The following is a 14,149-nucleotide window of genomic DNA, read 5'->3' as shown; positions in this document are numbered from 1 at the left end:
CCCTTCCATTGTAGTGGGATGACTTCCTATAGTGTTAATACGGTACAGAGTGCAAGGGGTCAACCCTCTGGGGAGCTGGGAATCTGGGTCAAAACAGCCCTTCAGTGCGAGATCAGGGACATTTCCATTGACTCCCTTGACGTGATGGCAGTTGGGCTAGAGCCCCCTTCAGGGCTGTTCTTAACAGTTTTTCATGTTTCTTATAGAGTAGGAGCAAGCACTGCAGAGACCAGGGTTTTAAATGTAGTAGAACAACCTCTATCTGAGTTCATGTGGAATGGTCTCCTGCTGGTGGCTGGACATTTTAACACCACATTTAAATATTTAACAGGCACCCCTTCTGACTTAACAGAGGACTGGGACAACCAGTGATGCATTCCGCAGTTAGATTTGTCAAGTGTGATATAGACCCCCAAAGCAGCTTTGACTTAAGGGCTGCAAATGGTAGGGCTCCCTCAAAGGTAGAACAACATTCAATAGGTCTGGTTACCACAGTAGAATGTATTATTTCTTGGTTGATGTAAAACTCTGGCCAGCAGTTTTAGATATGGTAGCTGTGGACAGATCTGATAGCAAGCATCATGCACTAGCTCTGACACTTTTAGAGAATTCAGCTATTAAACCAATACTCTGGGGTAACACGGATCTGGGTGGATTTTTTTCCAACTAACAATATAGGAAAACCATCAGGTGGAATAGGGTGGTAAAAATCCTACAGTATTGCAGGCAGCGAAAGCCAGAGTGAAAAAAGAGGTTGATTAGGTTTTCCAACTCCCTGTGGGGTATAGGAGGGTAGTGTTGAGCTCAAGTCATGATTCCCTGTTTTCTCAAGTCAGGGATTTGCTAGGCAAAGCCATAGGAGGGGAAAAGAAGGGGCCCTCGACCACTTCCTGGTACAACCGTGAATGCAGGTCAGCTAAAAGAGTAAAGACTAACTCCACTTCAGACACAATGAGGTGTAGGGCCGGATATAGACAGGTTTGGCTTTAGCTAAAAAGGAGTGGGAGATTTCCCTGTAGTCTTCTCTACATGAAGCCATGATTGTAAAAGATAATAAATCTTTCTGGAGGACTGAGCAGTCTACCTAAACGGGACAAAACTGAGTTAGATGTCTGTGTACAACCAGAAGAGTGGGTGGCCTATTTTAGTAGGCTGTACACAAAAATGGGAGCATTGTCGAGGAGGGTGATGAAGTGTCCTTAAACGAGGGTGACATAGATGATTCAAGTACCCTTGCACTCTCATTAAATTAAACTTTGCCTGCGATTAATTTCTGCATTCCTGACCGTGCCCCGGGACTGGGCCGAATGGCTAATGACCTATACAAGGCAAACCCGGAAGTGTGGGGCCCATATATAAACATTTTATCTAATGCCATTCTCTCTGGACTGGATATACTTCATGGAAACTAGCGGAGATCCAATTTATAAGAAGGGGGATCAGGCAATTCCAGGAAACTACAGACCTATACGCCTGATCGATTCATCCAAAAAAGCTTTTGAAAGCAAGTGCTGGTACATCTGCAGGACTGAATTCCAGAAGAAGATGTCCTTCCTGATTTGCAGAATTTCTTTATAGCCAATGTTAGCACGCTAGATCAGGTCTTCTGGTTCTCTTGCATTTATTGGCGAGAGGTGTTAATCAACAAGGGCAAGCTTTTTGCTGCCTTTGTTGATTTACGCACAGCTTTCTACCTGGCTCTGAGGAGGAAGTCCGAAAGGTGTTGGAGATAAAGGGCATTCCTGCTCCCCTTTTGAACATCTTGGTAAGGATGCATGCAGATAATATATCCCAAGTAAGGTGGGGGAGGATGGGCAGATTACCAAACCCTTCAAGGTAGATCGTGGAATTAGACAGATATGCTTCCTCGCCCCCACCTGTTCTCCCTTTTATATTAAAGGGGTGATAGAGTACTTAAGCAGGGTGTGACGTGCCGAAACTTGGGGATAGGAGGATCCCGGCACTCCTCTTCGCAGACGTAATCCAGCTGATTTCTAAGTCACCACAGGGGCTCCAGTTATTGCTCGACCTCTTAACTCGTTTTGCGATGAGCAGGGCAAGACCAAGTGTATATACTTTTCCAGTTGCAAGGTGAGTTGCTGCAATAGGTGCATGCTAGTGAGTAATACCCCTTTGTATCATGTAGCTGCCATTGATCACTTAGGCATTAAATTCACACCCAACCTGAGTTGGGCATCTCAGTTGGAGAAGGCCCACATATCCATTATCCTGCAAATATAGCCAAGAGCCTCCATAGGACCTCATCTAGAAAGGTAGCCTAGCCCAGGAAATGTATAATGTAAAGGCAATGGGGTGTGTACTGTATGGCACCAAACTATGGGGGAGCTCAAATACTAACAGTTTAGATATTGTGGTACACAGGTTTTTAGATCTATAGTAACATTTCCTCCAGTACCCCTCTTATGCCAGTATATTTAGATCTAGCTCAGAGAAAGATATCACACCAAATAGAATGAATACTTTTTACTTTCTGGGACCGGCTGTGAACTACCACAGCCCTTGAACCGTATCAAGCCGGCATATGTGATCATATGGCTCCACATTATGAACAGTAGATTCCTTGGTTCCAAACTTTAAAGTCTCTACTGCAGAAACTAGGGCTAGACAACTATTGGTCTTCCCCTTAGTCGATGAGCCTGTTCCCCTGAGATAGGATCAAATGTCACTAATGGGAGTTAGTAACCATTGGGAAGAGGCGTGGCGCCGCGGCCAGGGCGACTGACTCCGGAATCTGGGAATCACGGTTCGATCCCCGGCACCGGCGGCAGATTAGCCCAGCACCATGTGACTCTGGGCAATAGCTTGCTTAATCTTCCCCACGGCCCCCAGCGCCTAGAGACCCTTACTGGGGATCGTTCGCGCTTTACAAATGTGGATTATTATTATTGAAGTTGTGACATAAAGCAAAGGAAGTCTAACAATAAATGTTATTGATGCAAAACTATGTGTGCTACGAGGTGACCATTGATTAAATTGTTCCACCCTTGGCATGCAAGTTATATCTCCAATTTAGATGTGGCACCCTACCCATTAAAGCATTTAGCTATAAATGGCACAAAAAGGGCAAGATGGATGACCAGTGTCCAGCATACTATGGGGTACAAAGTCGTTGGAACACATATTTTTCTTCTGTCCTTGCTATCTCAACCTCTGAGTCACATAGATTGTGCCCCTCCGTCAGAACCTGGGCACCAGGAAGTATTTAGATGCTCTTAGAATCTTGAGAACTAACACAAGTAGAGTACATGTGTTCTGTTTGGCAATATATTTAATGGCACTATGGTTAAGGTGTACCAAGCATCTAGATAGCGAGGTGGGAGGTTCAGTACCTGTTCAGTGTCTATCAGCTACAATATTGCGAAAACACAGAGCAGCAACAGGGGCAAGATGCTCCCATATAGCCACAAATGCACCAGCCCAAAACTAATGTACTATTTATGTCTGTGCTATACATGTTTTAACTCTTCTCCGTGTTATTGACTGATCACAGAGTTTGTATTTGCTCTTAGCAATTTAAAAAAATGTTGAAAATCAGAAGCTTTGTTCTAATATGGTCCTTAATGTTAGAGAAATTGGCACTGCACTAGTCACTTTATTTCAAACATTAATTGTGGTCTGTTGTTATCCACAATAAGCAATGTACAAGAATTTGCCAAGAAGCTCATAGTTTTGTATACTGCTGTTTCCATTAGCTGGATGCCCCGGTCTTTTTTGATTTTATAACCATGATTTCATAACACTATGTTTCATAATATTGTATTTTTATCCATTTGATGTAGGACTTTTTTAAATATGTACTATTTCTTTATGAAGCATGTACTTTTATGATCTTAGTGATCATAAAAAAAGTTAACAGTGAAATTGCTATCTCACTGTCTTTTGTTACGTTACTTGCCCCCACCTATTGTCATTGTTGATGCTTGCCCCCTCCCGCCCAACGCATTGTTGCTTGCCTCTTCCAGCTCTCCATTATTGTTTGCCCTCATTCGCTGTCTGTGTTGTTGCTTGCCCCCATCTGGTGTTATGCTGTTGCTTCCCCCCTCCCACTGTCTGTGTTTTTGCCTACCCCTCCAACCGCTGTCCATGTTTATGCTTACCCCCACTGTCCTTCATGTTGTTGTTTGCCCCTTCCCGCTTTCCATGTTGCCGCTTGTCCCCTCCTTATTGTTGCTTGCCCCTTCCTTCTGTTGTCTGTGTTGACCGCTCCCCACCCTCCATAATAAGAAAGATATGCTATAACATGGCCAGAAAGCCACGTCATAATGCTTTATTGAAAATATTACAGCCATCCACCCATCCCTCCCTCCCGTTGTTATTACTTTTCCTCCAGACCCCCCCGTTGTTGCTCCACCTGCCCGTCTTAACAAAACAATGAGCTATGATGCGGCCAGCGCAGGCCATGTCATAACTCTCTTTTTGGTAAACTTTCAGCCATGTTGCACCATGGCCGTGCTGCTGTATAGCATGGTTTAAACATTTACAAAGCTATTACCTTACATAGGCGAGAACTATTGGCTTTGCCAATGCTTGTTGGTTAAGCACTCCATGAGAGTGCATGTGTTTTACAGCTCTCTCCTTTCTCCTGTTTGTGTCACTCAAGTGCTTACCCATGCTTCATGTTTCTCTTTTATGTACTCCTTTCCCACTTCTCTTGTACTCTGTGTTGTCACCCTCCTTTGCTTCTCCACGCTCCTCGTTTTGCTGGCACTTAAGTGTGCTTCTAGTGCTCCTGTGTGCTTCTCCCCTCTTTCCCTTCGTACCCTATGCTGTTCGTTCCATGTGTGCTTCTTCCCTGTCACCATGTTGATCTCTTTCTTGTGCAATACTTTTCCCCTCCTTGCCCCATCTGCTCCCCCATTTGCTCCTCTGTAGCCTCTAACCCCCCCTTCTTTTTAAATTTGAACTTTCTTGCAAAAACAATCTTCAGTTTTTTTATTTACTAATAAGAGTGGTGTTTACTATCATAAAAATTAAAACAGATGGTACTCGCGTTATTCTCCTGACACACGCGTGCACTTTGATGCATTGCACATGCATCATCGCAAAAGGCACGTGTCAGCACTCATGTGCGCACGAGTGTAATGGTGGCAACCACCATCAGCATCATTCAGTATTTATACATTTTTTTCATTTTAACAAGGATGCATAGCATCAGAAAAAAAAGACACTGTAGAGTATCCACAAAAAGCATTCGTAAAGCCAGTCGGCCCCAAAGGCAAGACCTAGTCAGTGGCTAAACTTACAAAACTATAGCTTGACAGTTTCTTGAAGATGATTTCAGGACTTTTTGCAGTTTGTTTTTGTGTAATATATTATTTTATTCTTTTTTTCCTAGGAGACCTTGCAACAGCTGATCATGATGCCATTGCCAAATGTCTTAATAATTGGCAAAAATCCTTTTTCTGGTAAGCTCATGATTAATACCAGTTGCCTTATTGTAATGGGTTGTAGAACGTTTTGACAAATATGCTTAAAGTAACTTGGAGTTCTCACGTGATAGTAATTTCGTTTTTCTAACCAGAATTACAGAATTTTTAGTTTTGTTTAATTCTATGACAAAAGGATAATGATGAACTAAATAGCATCTCAATTGCTTCAGAAACAGAAAGTAAGTGTCTGATGAGACCCTGAAAAAGAACACAATATGCATTTTCTTAATATATCAGGCAGTGACTAGATTTTAGACTAAGGGCCAATGAACAAACATTCTGTTGCCTGCAAGTTGTCCTATTGGCATAAAAAATAGAGGCTTTCTTTGTAAAGACCATTTACTAAAATTAAACACTTACATATCTGGCAGACATTTCAATTTACATAAGATTACAAAACTGATGGAACTACTTTTTGTCCAGTGCTGAATGATCAGTCCCTTTCCAAATCAGTTAACCTGGTGCCTGGGAAAGAGTGTCAATTATTTTTCGACACAGGTTGCGCCATCCAGACGTTTATCAGGGTTTACCAGAATCCTCCAAAATGTTCTGTCATTCAGGTCTCTGTCATTCTCTGTTATGATTTAACCATTGTCTGGTCATACTACTTTCCCAGATCCACTGTCGCCTTAATTCAGCTTGCTCCCAAAGATCCTTAAGCACATGTCAAATCCTTCAAAAAATTCACAGTTTCTGCTGACTAAATGCAGAGAAGCGATAGTAACAGAGCCACTGACTATTGCTAGCTTCTCATTCTGTGGCCTTGCTTAAGCACATTAATAAGATAAAGGAACAAAGACAGGAGCTAAAGTGTTGTACAGCCTCTTGTCACCCTTGTAAAATGTAAACACTGACAGTTCTTTTCAACACCAAGACAAGTGGAGAAGACATAATTTGCTACAATACACAATTATTGATATTCAAATACCACATGCAAAATCCTCAACACCTTCTTGGCTCATGTTGCCAGATTCACTACCATATACTCCCCCTTCACCGTTAATGATTTAATTACACTGTCTGCATCTTCAGAGTGAATCTCTTTCCGTTCTTTGTTACTCATTTACTTGATATGCCTGTGCCCCTAAGTTTAATCATTTGATAACAAACGTTATTGAGTTTTGTGTGTTATTCTTGCTAGACAACTGTATAAAATCACATTTTATTCACATACAAATAAGAGTTGCAGTACACATTGTGCATTACATGTAACAAATTTTTCATGACTTCTGGCTCATCTTCCTTGACTTTCAATCATAATGATAATTTTAGCACTTTTATGAAGGGCACTCCTTTCTCGAGTTCATAAAAGATACTGCAGTCCCAGTTTTGCAGAATGAATCTCTTCTAGATTCATGTACTGTGCATATTCCACCATCTAGTGATTGAAGTCAGAAAGCCCTACTCATTTTAACCCTATTTTTAGGTTTCGCTGTGCTTGTGAAATCTATTGTTTTTAATATATCTTAAAAGGGACTTGCATTCTGCCTTCAGTTCTTATTGGTCCATGTGCTTTCCAATTTGCTTTCCTCAGTTTCTATTGGTTGTAGCTTGTTCTCCCTTCTGTGTCTCTCATCAGTTTCCCGAGGCCTAACTACTAATTCCCATCCGTGTTGGTGGTTCGAACTTTTTTCCTTTGGTTAACTCTCCATACCGTTTACTTTCCTTGGCTGCATGCATTTAGAGTTTGCTTTTTGTTTTGTTATTTATCTCAACTTTCATTTTAAAAATGTTTAGCATGCATTTCAAGCGTGCTTGTAAACAGGCACTGAGACTCGAACTTGGCTCCCCAGGTCCAAGGTTGGCACTTCTAGCTGTTAAGCCACATCCTCTGTCCTGCCCCTTCTCTCTGTTTTTTCATTTAAACTGTAGTACTCCAAACGAGTGCATGTTTTTGCAGACTGTCCACCCCTCATACCCCAACGATGCTGGCATCCTCCTCCAGCCCCGTCATTACTTGTACCCGCCATCCCCTGCCCTGGTGATTACTTTCTCCCACCACACCTACCTTGCTTGTTATTTTATTTTGCTGTGTTTCGTGAAGTTTCATCAAGTATCCTGGGACAAGAAAGAACAGGGAAAAAGAGTGGGAGGGCCGGGCAGGGCCGGCTTTCGCACTGGTGGCCCTGATGCGACAATCATTTTTGGTCACCCCATAACCTTCTCGGGTTCTCTCATGTGAAATATGTTAATTCGTCCTTGCAGTCCCACTCCTTCATCCCCCGACCTTCTTCCACACTCCCCTTGCCTTGTCTTTCATTCTCGTACCTTATTTTCCTCTCTCTTCCCTTTTTCCACCCCTTCTTTCCCTTCCTGTGCCCTCCTTTTGCTTTCCTTGCTGCCTTTTACATCCCAGCTGTTCACCCCAGCCTTTCAGTCCTATTTTTCTACCTTGATTACCCCTTCATTCTTTCCTGTATTCGTGAAAACAGTTGCCTTAGTTAGGCATGAGTCGAGAGACAGATGGTGTCACGTTCACTCTCCTGTTTTATTAGAGGCCTGCAAGGCGGAGTATGGCAAGGGAACTATGAAATCAGTAAAAAACATGCAGCAATAATTGTTTTGTAAGAGAAGAGAAGCTCCGAGCTCACGAGCGGAGAGGAACCTGCTGATGCTCCTTGCTAGCAGAAGAGAAAGGCCCTGATTATAACGTTTGGTGGCCAGTGGTGCAAAGTGTCGCGCCACTGCTCTGTCGAAGGTTGCCGCCTCCCACCTACCAGATGATGAATTTTAAGTAGTCTGGTAGGCGGGCGACATGGCGGTCCCATGAGGGTGCCTCTTTTAAAGGCTGTGGTGCCTTTGAAAAAGGCATTGCAAAAGGAATATCGAAAGTCCATTCCATGCAGGAACCTATGTGCATACACACAGGAGGGCACATTTTATGCCTCCCTGTGTGCATCCACATGTGGTTGAGACACAGGAGGGCACTTTAGGACCCTTTTTGTTTCCTCTCCTCTAAGGTTTACATGAAGGAAGAACCTCCAAGTAAACCCTGGAGTCGTAATATGCTTGACTGGACTGCGGCGGTCCCGCTAAGCATATTGCATTCTCTGACTGTCGCTCTAACTCCAGGGAATGGTGGTTTCTTGGCAAAGCCAGCGGTCCAACTGCCCAACTCCTAATGGAATGGTTGGACCGCCGGTGCGGTGGTGGCTCGATCCGCCACCGCTGCGCCACCAGGAGTCTAGCGGGCCTCTGACCACCAGACTCATAATTGGGCCCTAAGTGTGAAGCTGTGAAGTTAACTTGGGATAATGTTATTTGTACAATGGTGTGTGTGTCACATTGTGTGGCGTGCGTGTGCTTCTGTACAAGTGCTGTATGCGTTGCTAGTGTTTGAGCGTTTGTATTTGTTTATAGGTGCATTGCAGAGTGTACTGGTTTTGTTTGTTCTTTTTCATCTGAAAGTCTCGTGCTTGGTGTTCCCATACTTGCTGGTCACATGGTAAACATCAATAGAATGTGTGCTATCCATAGTGGGGAAGAACTCTGGTTTAGACCGTTTTCGTTAGGTCGAGCCTGGGCAGTGCATGCGCTGCTGCTAGGCATGCATTAGTGGAGTATTGCTTTGAAGCCCCGCCCACTCTCCGCCCATATTTTAAACTAGCTTGTGTCATTGTCCTTCGTTAACGCTGGCTTCCGAGTCGTTATTAGGCTTGTTAGTCCCTCCTTGGTAGTGGCTTGTCTGCATTTGTAACCTCCCATAACGACTGGATCTTTTACAGTCTTGTTACACTGTCTGCTTTCTCTTAGCTGTGTGCACTATTTTGTTTAATGATTTGCCTTATTCCAGCCACAAAGTGGCACCACGCTGCCCGCTTTTTAAAAACTTATTAATGGCGGTCCGCTTTAACTATAGCAGCCACGTTTCTTTCTTTCTTTCTTTTACTTACTAATGGCATTCTGCTTTTAGTATAGTGGCCGCGCTTACTTATTTTTTTGTTTACGAGCGCCCATGCGGTGCTTTCACATTCATGGAGGCTACGCGAAATTTCTTCAGGTGCATTCTGGGAGCAGTAGTTTAACATCATGTCACGTGACCACTGGAACCAATGATATGCGATTTTGACCCACTGTGATTTGCCTCACCTGTGAGCAAGGCCACACCCAACAACCAAAACGTGTCAGGGTGATGTCCTGCCTGAAGCACAATAAAAGCCTGTGTGTCCTTCAGTTGGGTTTCGCTTTTCTTTTATGTGGAGGTTCTACATGACGGGACTCTCCATGCCCGTTGCCGCGAAGTCGCCCTGCAGGGATGGGGGCTCTCTTCTGTTGGAGAAATTTTGCTGGACATACACATTTACACACACACACACACATATATATATATTCACTAAAACAAGTTAGGAATTAGCATTTAAAAAACCTTGCAAATTCACTGAAAAAACCATAGGTTTCACACATGTTATAGTTAGCTGGACATTTCACTCGTACAAAACCATTGAAATTCCCCCGTTATAGTTAGTTCAGCTAACTATAACTCGCGCGACCGCAATCCACTGCTGATGACGTCACATATTTTTATGTTTTTCACCCCCTCAGACTGCGAGAGACAAAATGGCGGCCGACACTTCCTGGTTTTGACCAATTTGAATGTTTACCGACATCTAACAACCAATCAGAATTGCGCTCGCGCACGGCAGGGTGCGCGCACAGTGCGCGCATGGTGCGCGCGTATAGATATTTATATGCATTTAAATGCTATTTTCTCAGGAAATACTGAACAGATTTACACGAGACCTTCAAAAGGCACTTCCTTGACCTTATGGCTACCTCTCTGCCAAATTTCACGTAATTCTGTTCAGCCGTTCAGGCTGTACCTTCGACTAAAGGTCCTATGGAAAAATGCATGGGGAAAACGTGTTTTGGGACCCCCCCTTTTTCTCGGCCCCCGCTTGACGAATCACCCCGAGACTTTCAGGGTAGGAGCTGAACGGAGCGCCCCATTTGTTTTGAAAATTTCGCGAGAATTCGTCAACCGGCGCCAAAGTTATTCAAAATAGAATTTTGAGATTTCCTATGGAAACTAGGTTGTAACTATAACTATCTACTGGCGACCGCCAGTAGATTATATATATATATATATATATATTTATATATATATATATATCTCGCTCCAAGGTTTTCCTCTCTCCCGTCCGGGAAGAAGATAGCAGCACTCACGGGTTAGGTTGGTTACCAGCTTTTATTTAGCGCTTCACAAACGCGTTTCGGGTCTTCCCTTCGTCAGTGTGTTGTATGACAGATACAGCGCGGCGCCATTTTATATACAAAAAATGCATCACATTGTCCATTACGGGCAGTAGAAAGCAAGGAAGGACTATTTGCCACAGAGTTACTGTGGGCGCCATCTTTCAATATACATATATCGTATTCACACTTATTTGTTAATAAAGTTATATACAATATTTACAATATTTACAACAATGTTGTCGACAAAATTCATTCTTTGTCAAGTGTGCTTCATCGTAAGTTAAATCCAAACGAAATTGAAATCTCGCCGTGGATCGGCATTAGTGGCTCCATAGAACCACCCTATTCCTCCTCACTTTCATTTATCTCGCCGCCACGGCGAGATAAATGAAAGTGAGGAGGAATAGGGTGGTTCTATGGAGCCACTAATGCCGATCCACGGCGAGATTTCAATTTCGTTTGGATTTAACTTACGATGAAGCACACTTGACAAAGAATGAATTTTGTCGACAACATTGTTGTAAATATTGTAAATATTGTATATAACTTTATTAACAAATAAGTGTGAATACGATATATGTATATTGAAAGATGGCGCCCACAGTAACTCTGTGGCAAATAGTCCTTCCTTGCTTTCTACTGCCCGTAATGGACAATGTGATGCATTTTTTGTATATAAAATGGCGCCGCGCTGTATCTGTCATACAACACACTGACGAAGGGAAGACCCGAAACGCGTTTGTGAAGCGCTAAATAAAAGCTGGTAACCAACCTAACCCGTGAGTGCTGCTATCTTCTTCCCGGACGGGAGAGAGGAAAACCTTGGAGCGAGATATTATACACGGGGCACCACCGTGTGAGCAGCACCCGCCAGCGAGTGATCCGTTTTCGAAAGGTGCATGGGAGCAAGCATATATATATATATATATATATATATATTTATACACACACACACATACATATATATACTTTTGGTTGCATATAGTTTGGGTTTCTTTTCTAATGACAACAATTTAGCAGCAGAGTAGAACGAAGGGCTTGTGTTCTTTTTGCATCACACTTCCAGTGCAAACTGTTTTTTTGGTAAACTCCGGCACTGTGAGAAGCAAAACACACAGATTTGTGCCTAAACACATATAAGCAAAATATTTAAATGGGGAGTAAAGAGCCACCCAGCGCTGTTACAGGATGTCTTAAATCATACAGACAGTTCTTCTACCTGCATTTTTAGAATAGTAACACCATTGTGTTTACTGATCAAACTAACATTTCACATTTGTAATTGTTAAGCTTAGGACAGAGGTGCACAAGTTGAGAGGGGCTGCACAATTTTAAATAAGGCTTATGACAATTGTGGTTCAACAGTACTTCATTACTACAGTTCTTTCTAGTTACAAAATAAATAAACAAACAAATAGATATTTTGTAGTAAGAAAGTGTAGTGAGGTTATTCAGTAAGCAGTGATTTCACACGGACTGGAACAATATACTTTCCCTCAGGGGACACTGTTGATGTCAAGCACTTCACCAACCCTCCAATTGAAGTGCAGCATATTTTAACGGACATATCATATAAATCATAACTTTTGCAATTCTCAACATTTTTTTTACGTAAAATTATAGAAGGTGCTTTGAGGGGCTCACCATTATTCTAGTTGAATTGAAAGAATCCAATACGATTTAGAACAAGGCAAAATAATGGAAAAATATTCCTAGTATTGCTTCAAAGAGAAAACCTAACATGGACACTGCTTTCTAAGTAAAGGAAAAAAGCTCTGTGAAACATTCCAAAAACAGCATGTTACTTATGTTTTCAAGATGAGGAATTGCACTGTCAGCATGGTGTGAAACAAATGATACATCACAATATACAATGGTAAAAAACAGAAAAACATCACATGGAAAATAACTTTGTTCTAAAACTAATGGAATAATTATGTATTGTACCTTACACCATGCTTTACTCACATCACTTTGTCTTTACAAATTATATTTAAAGGCAAATCATGCTAGGGGTACATTGAGTAGTGTCTCCTAAGTGGTACTACAAGCACCTTTAAAAAAAGAAATAACTACAAAGATAATATGTTTAAGAAATTAACCTTGGCCACTTACATGTGCTATACTCAAAGAAAAGGTAGCACACACAAACACTAGTAAGCAAGATCTTCCTACAACACATCTCTACAGAGTGATGAAGCAGTTCTGTTTCCTCATTGAGTGTTCTCACTGCCATAATATGATGTGCTGGACCATGTACTGAAGCATACACTATTTGTTAGACTTGCTTCTGCTCTTCATAGGCAGGAGACGATGCTTTCTTAATGGCTCACTGTCAGCATTGAACCTTGACAATACCAACCTGCAATAGCACACTTTTTCAGGGTTAGTTAATTAGAAGATTATACATTGTCAGCATGTTTCAATTTTAAGACCACAAATTAAGAGGTATTTTCTCTTCTTTACAAGACAACCTCAGAAAATTTCATTCGAGATCTGTTTCAGGTCGCTATCCACAAAGGTTTTTAAATTGCTTTTCAATGAAAGGTGTGCTCACTTATTTCTAAATACAACGTTGGTTAAAATGTTTGCATGTAATTTCGCAAAAGGTATTAACGTTGGGACATTTTAACCTCCCATAAGGGTGTTGGGTAGGAACAAAACATCCAGGTATGAAAACAAATTCCTAACTTTATTTTATTCTGACTTTTGGTGGTACCCAGCAGGGATGATGCTACCTTCTAGACAGCAGGGCAAAGCACAAAGGTTTTTGTGGTTGCATACCTTCATGTCCCACTTAAATGCTAAAGGTGAAGCTATTTATAACAAAAGCAATCACAGATTCAAATATGCATCGTAATGCCCACTATTATGCACCATCAGAAAAAAGGATTGTTGGGGTCAAATAATCACAGTACACACTATATAAAAGCAATGTTGAATCTCAAGAAAATATAACTGAAATACTAAAAACGATAACTCACGCCCGCCATGTACAGTGTTGTCATCAATTATGTCATTCCTCACGTTACAGTAATTTTAATCAACGATGTCATGGAACATCAGTTATTCTTTGACCACACAAAGGACCAAAGAATAACTAATGTTCATTTGGCCAGCACTAGTTTTTAACCTTGCCATAGATTACCCTCAGAGAATAAAAGCAGTACATACTACAACCACTAATCACTATCACCATCTATTCACCACAACCCTATTGGAACAAGGGCAAGAAAAGATCTCTGCCAAAGAGCTCAATGTGAAAGAAAACAATGGAACTTCATATTTCTTTGTAAGCAACTTTGTCATTGAACCAGCCTACAAAGGTGGGGAAATTGTCATACAATGAAAAGAGCTCTATTGAGTATGTCGTCTCTCTGATCAAAAAAGTGATAAAAAACAAACTCACTACTCTATGTATGACACACCTGAATCAAATATCCTAATCACAGAGACAGAGAGTGAGGACTACATCATTTAGCAGGAATCAGAATTGCTTGTAAAAG

General features: G+C 41.8%; 1 protein-coding gene across 1 annotated transcript in view; it reads left to right on the top strand.

The window, feature by feature from the left end:
* Positions 1-14,149, top strand: part of CCDC88A (coiled-coil and HOOK domain protein 88A) — an 888,939-nt gene that overhangs the window by 175,863 nt on the left and 698,927 nt on the right. Inside the window, exon 4 of the mRNA XM_085612608.1 lies at positions 5,357-5,426. Coding sequence (XP_085468734.1) covers positions 5,357-5,426 — 70 coding nt within the window. The remainder of the gene's footprint in view (positions 1-5,356; positions 5,427-14,149) is intronic.

Source organism: Triturus cristatus, chromosome 6 (genome assembly GCF_964204655.1).
Source record: "Triturus cristatus chromosome 6, aTriCri1.1, whole genome shotgun sequence".
NCBI classification, from domain to species: domain Eukaryota; kingdom Metazoa; phylum Chordata; class Amphibia; order Caudata; family Salamandridae; genus Triturus; species Triturus cristatus.
Note: the sequence above shows the minus strand (reverse complement) of the source record. Positions and strands in the feature narration are given on the sequence as shown.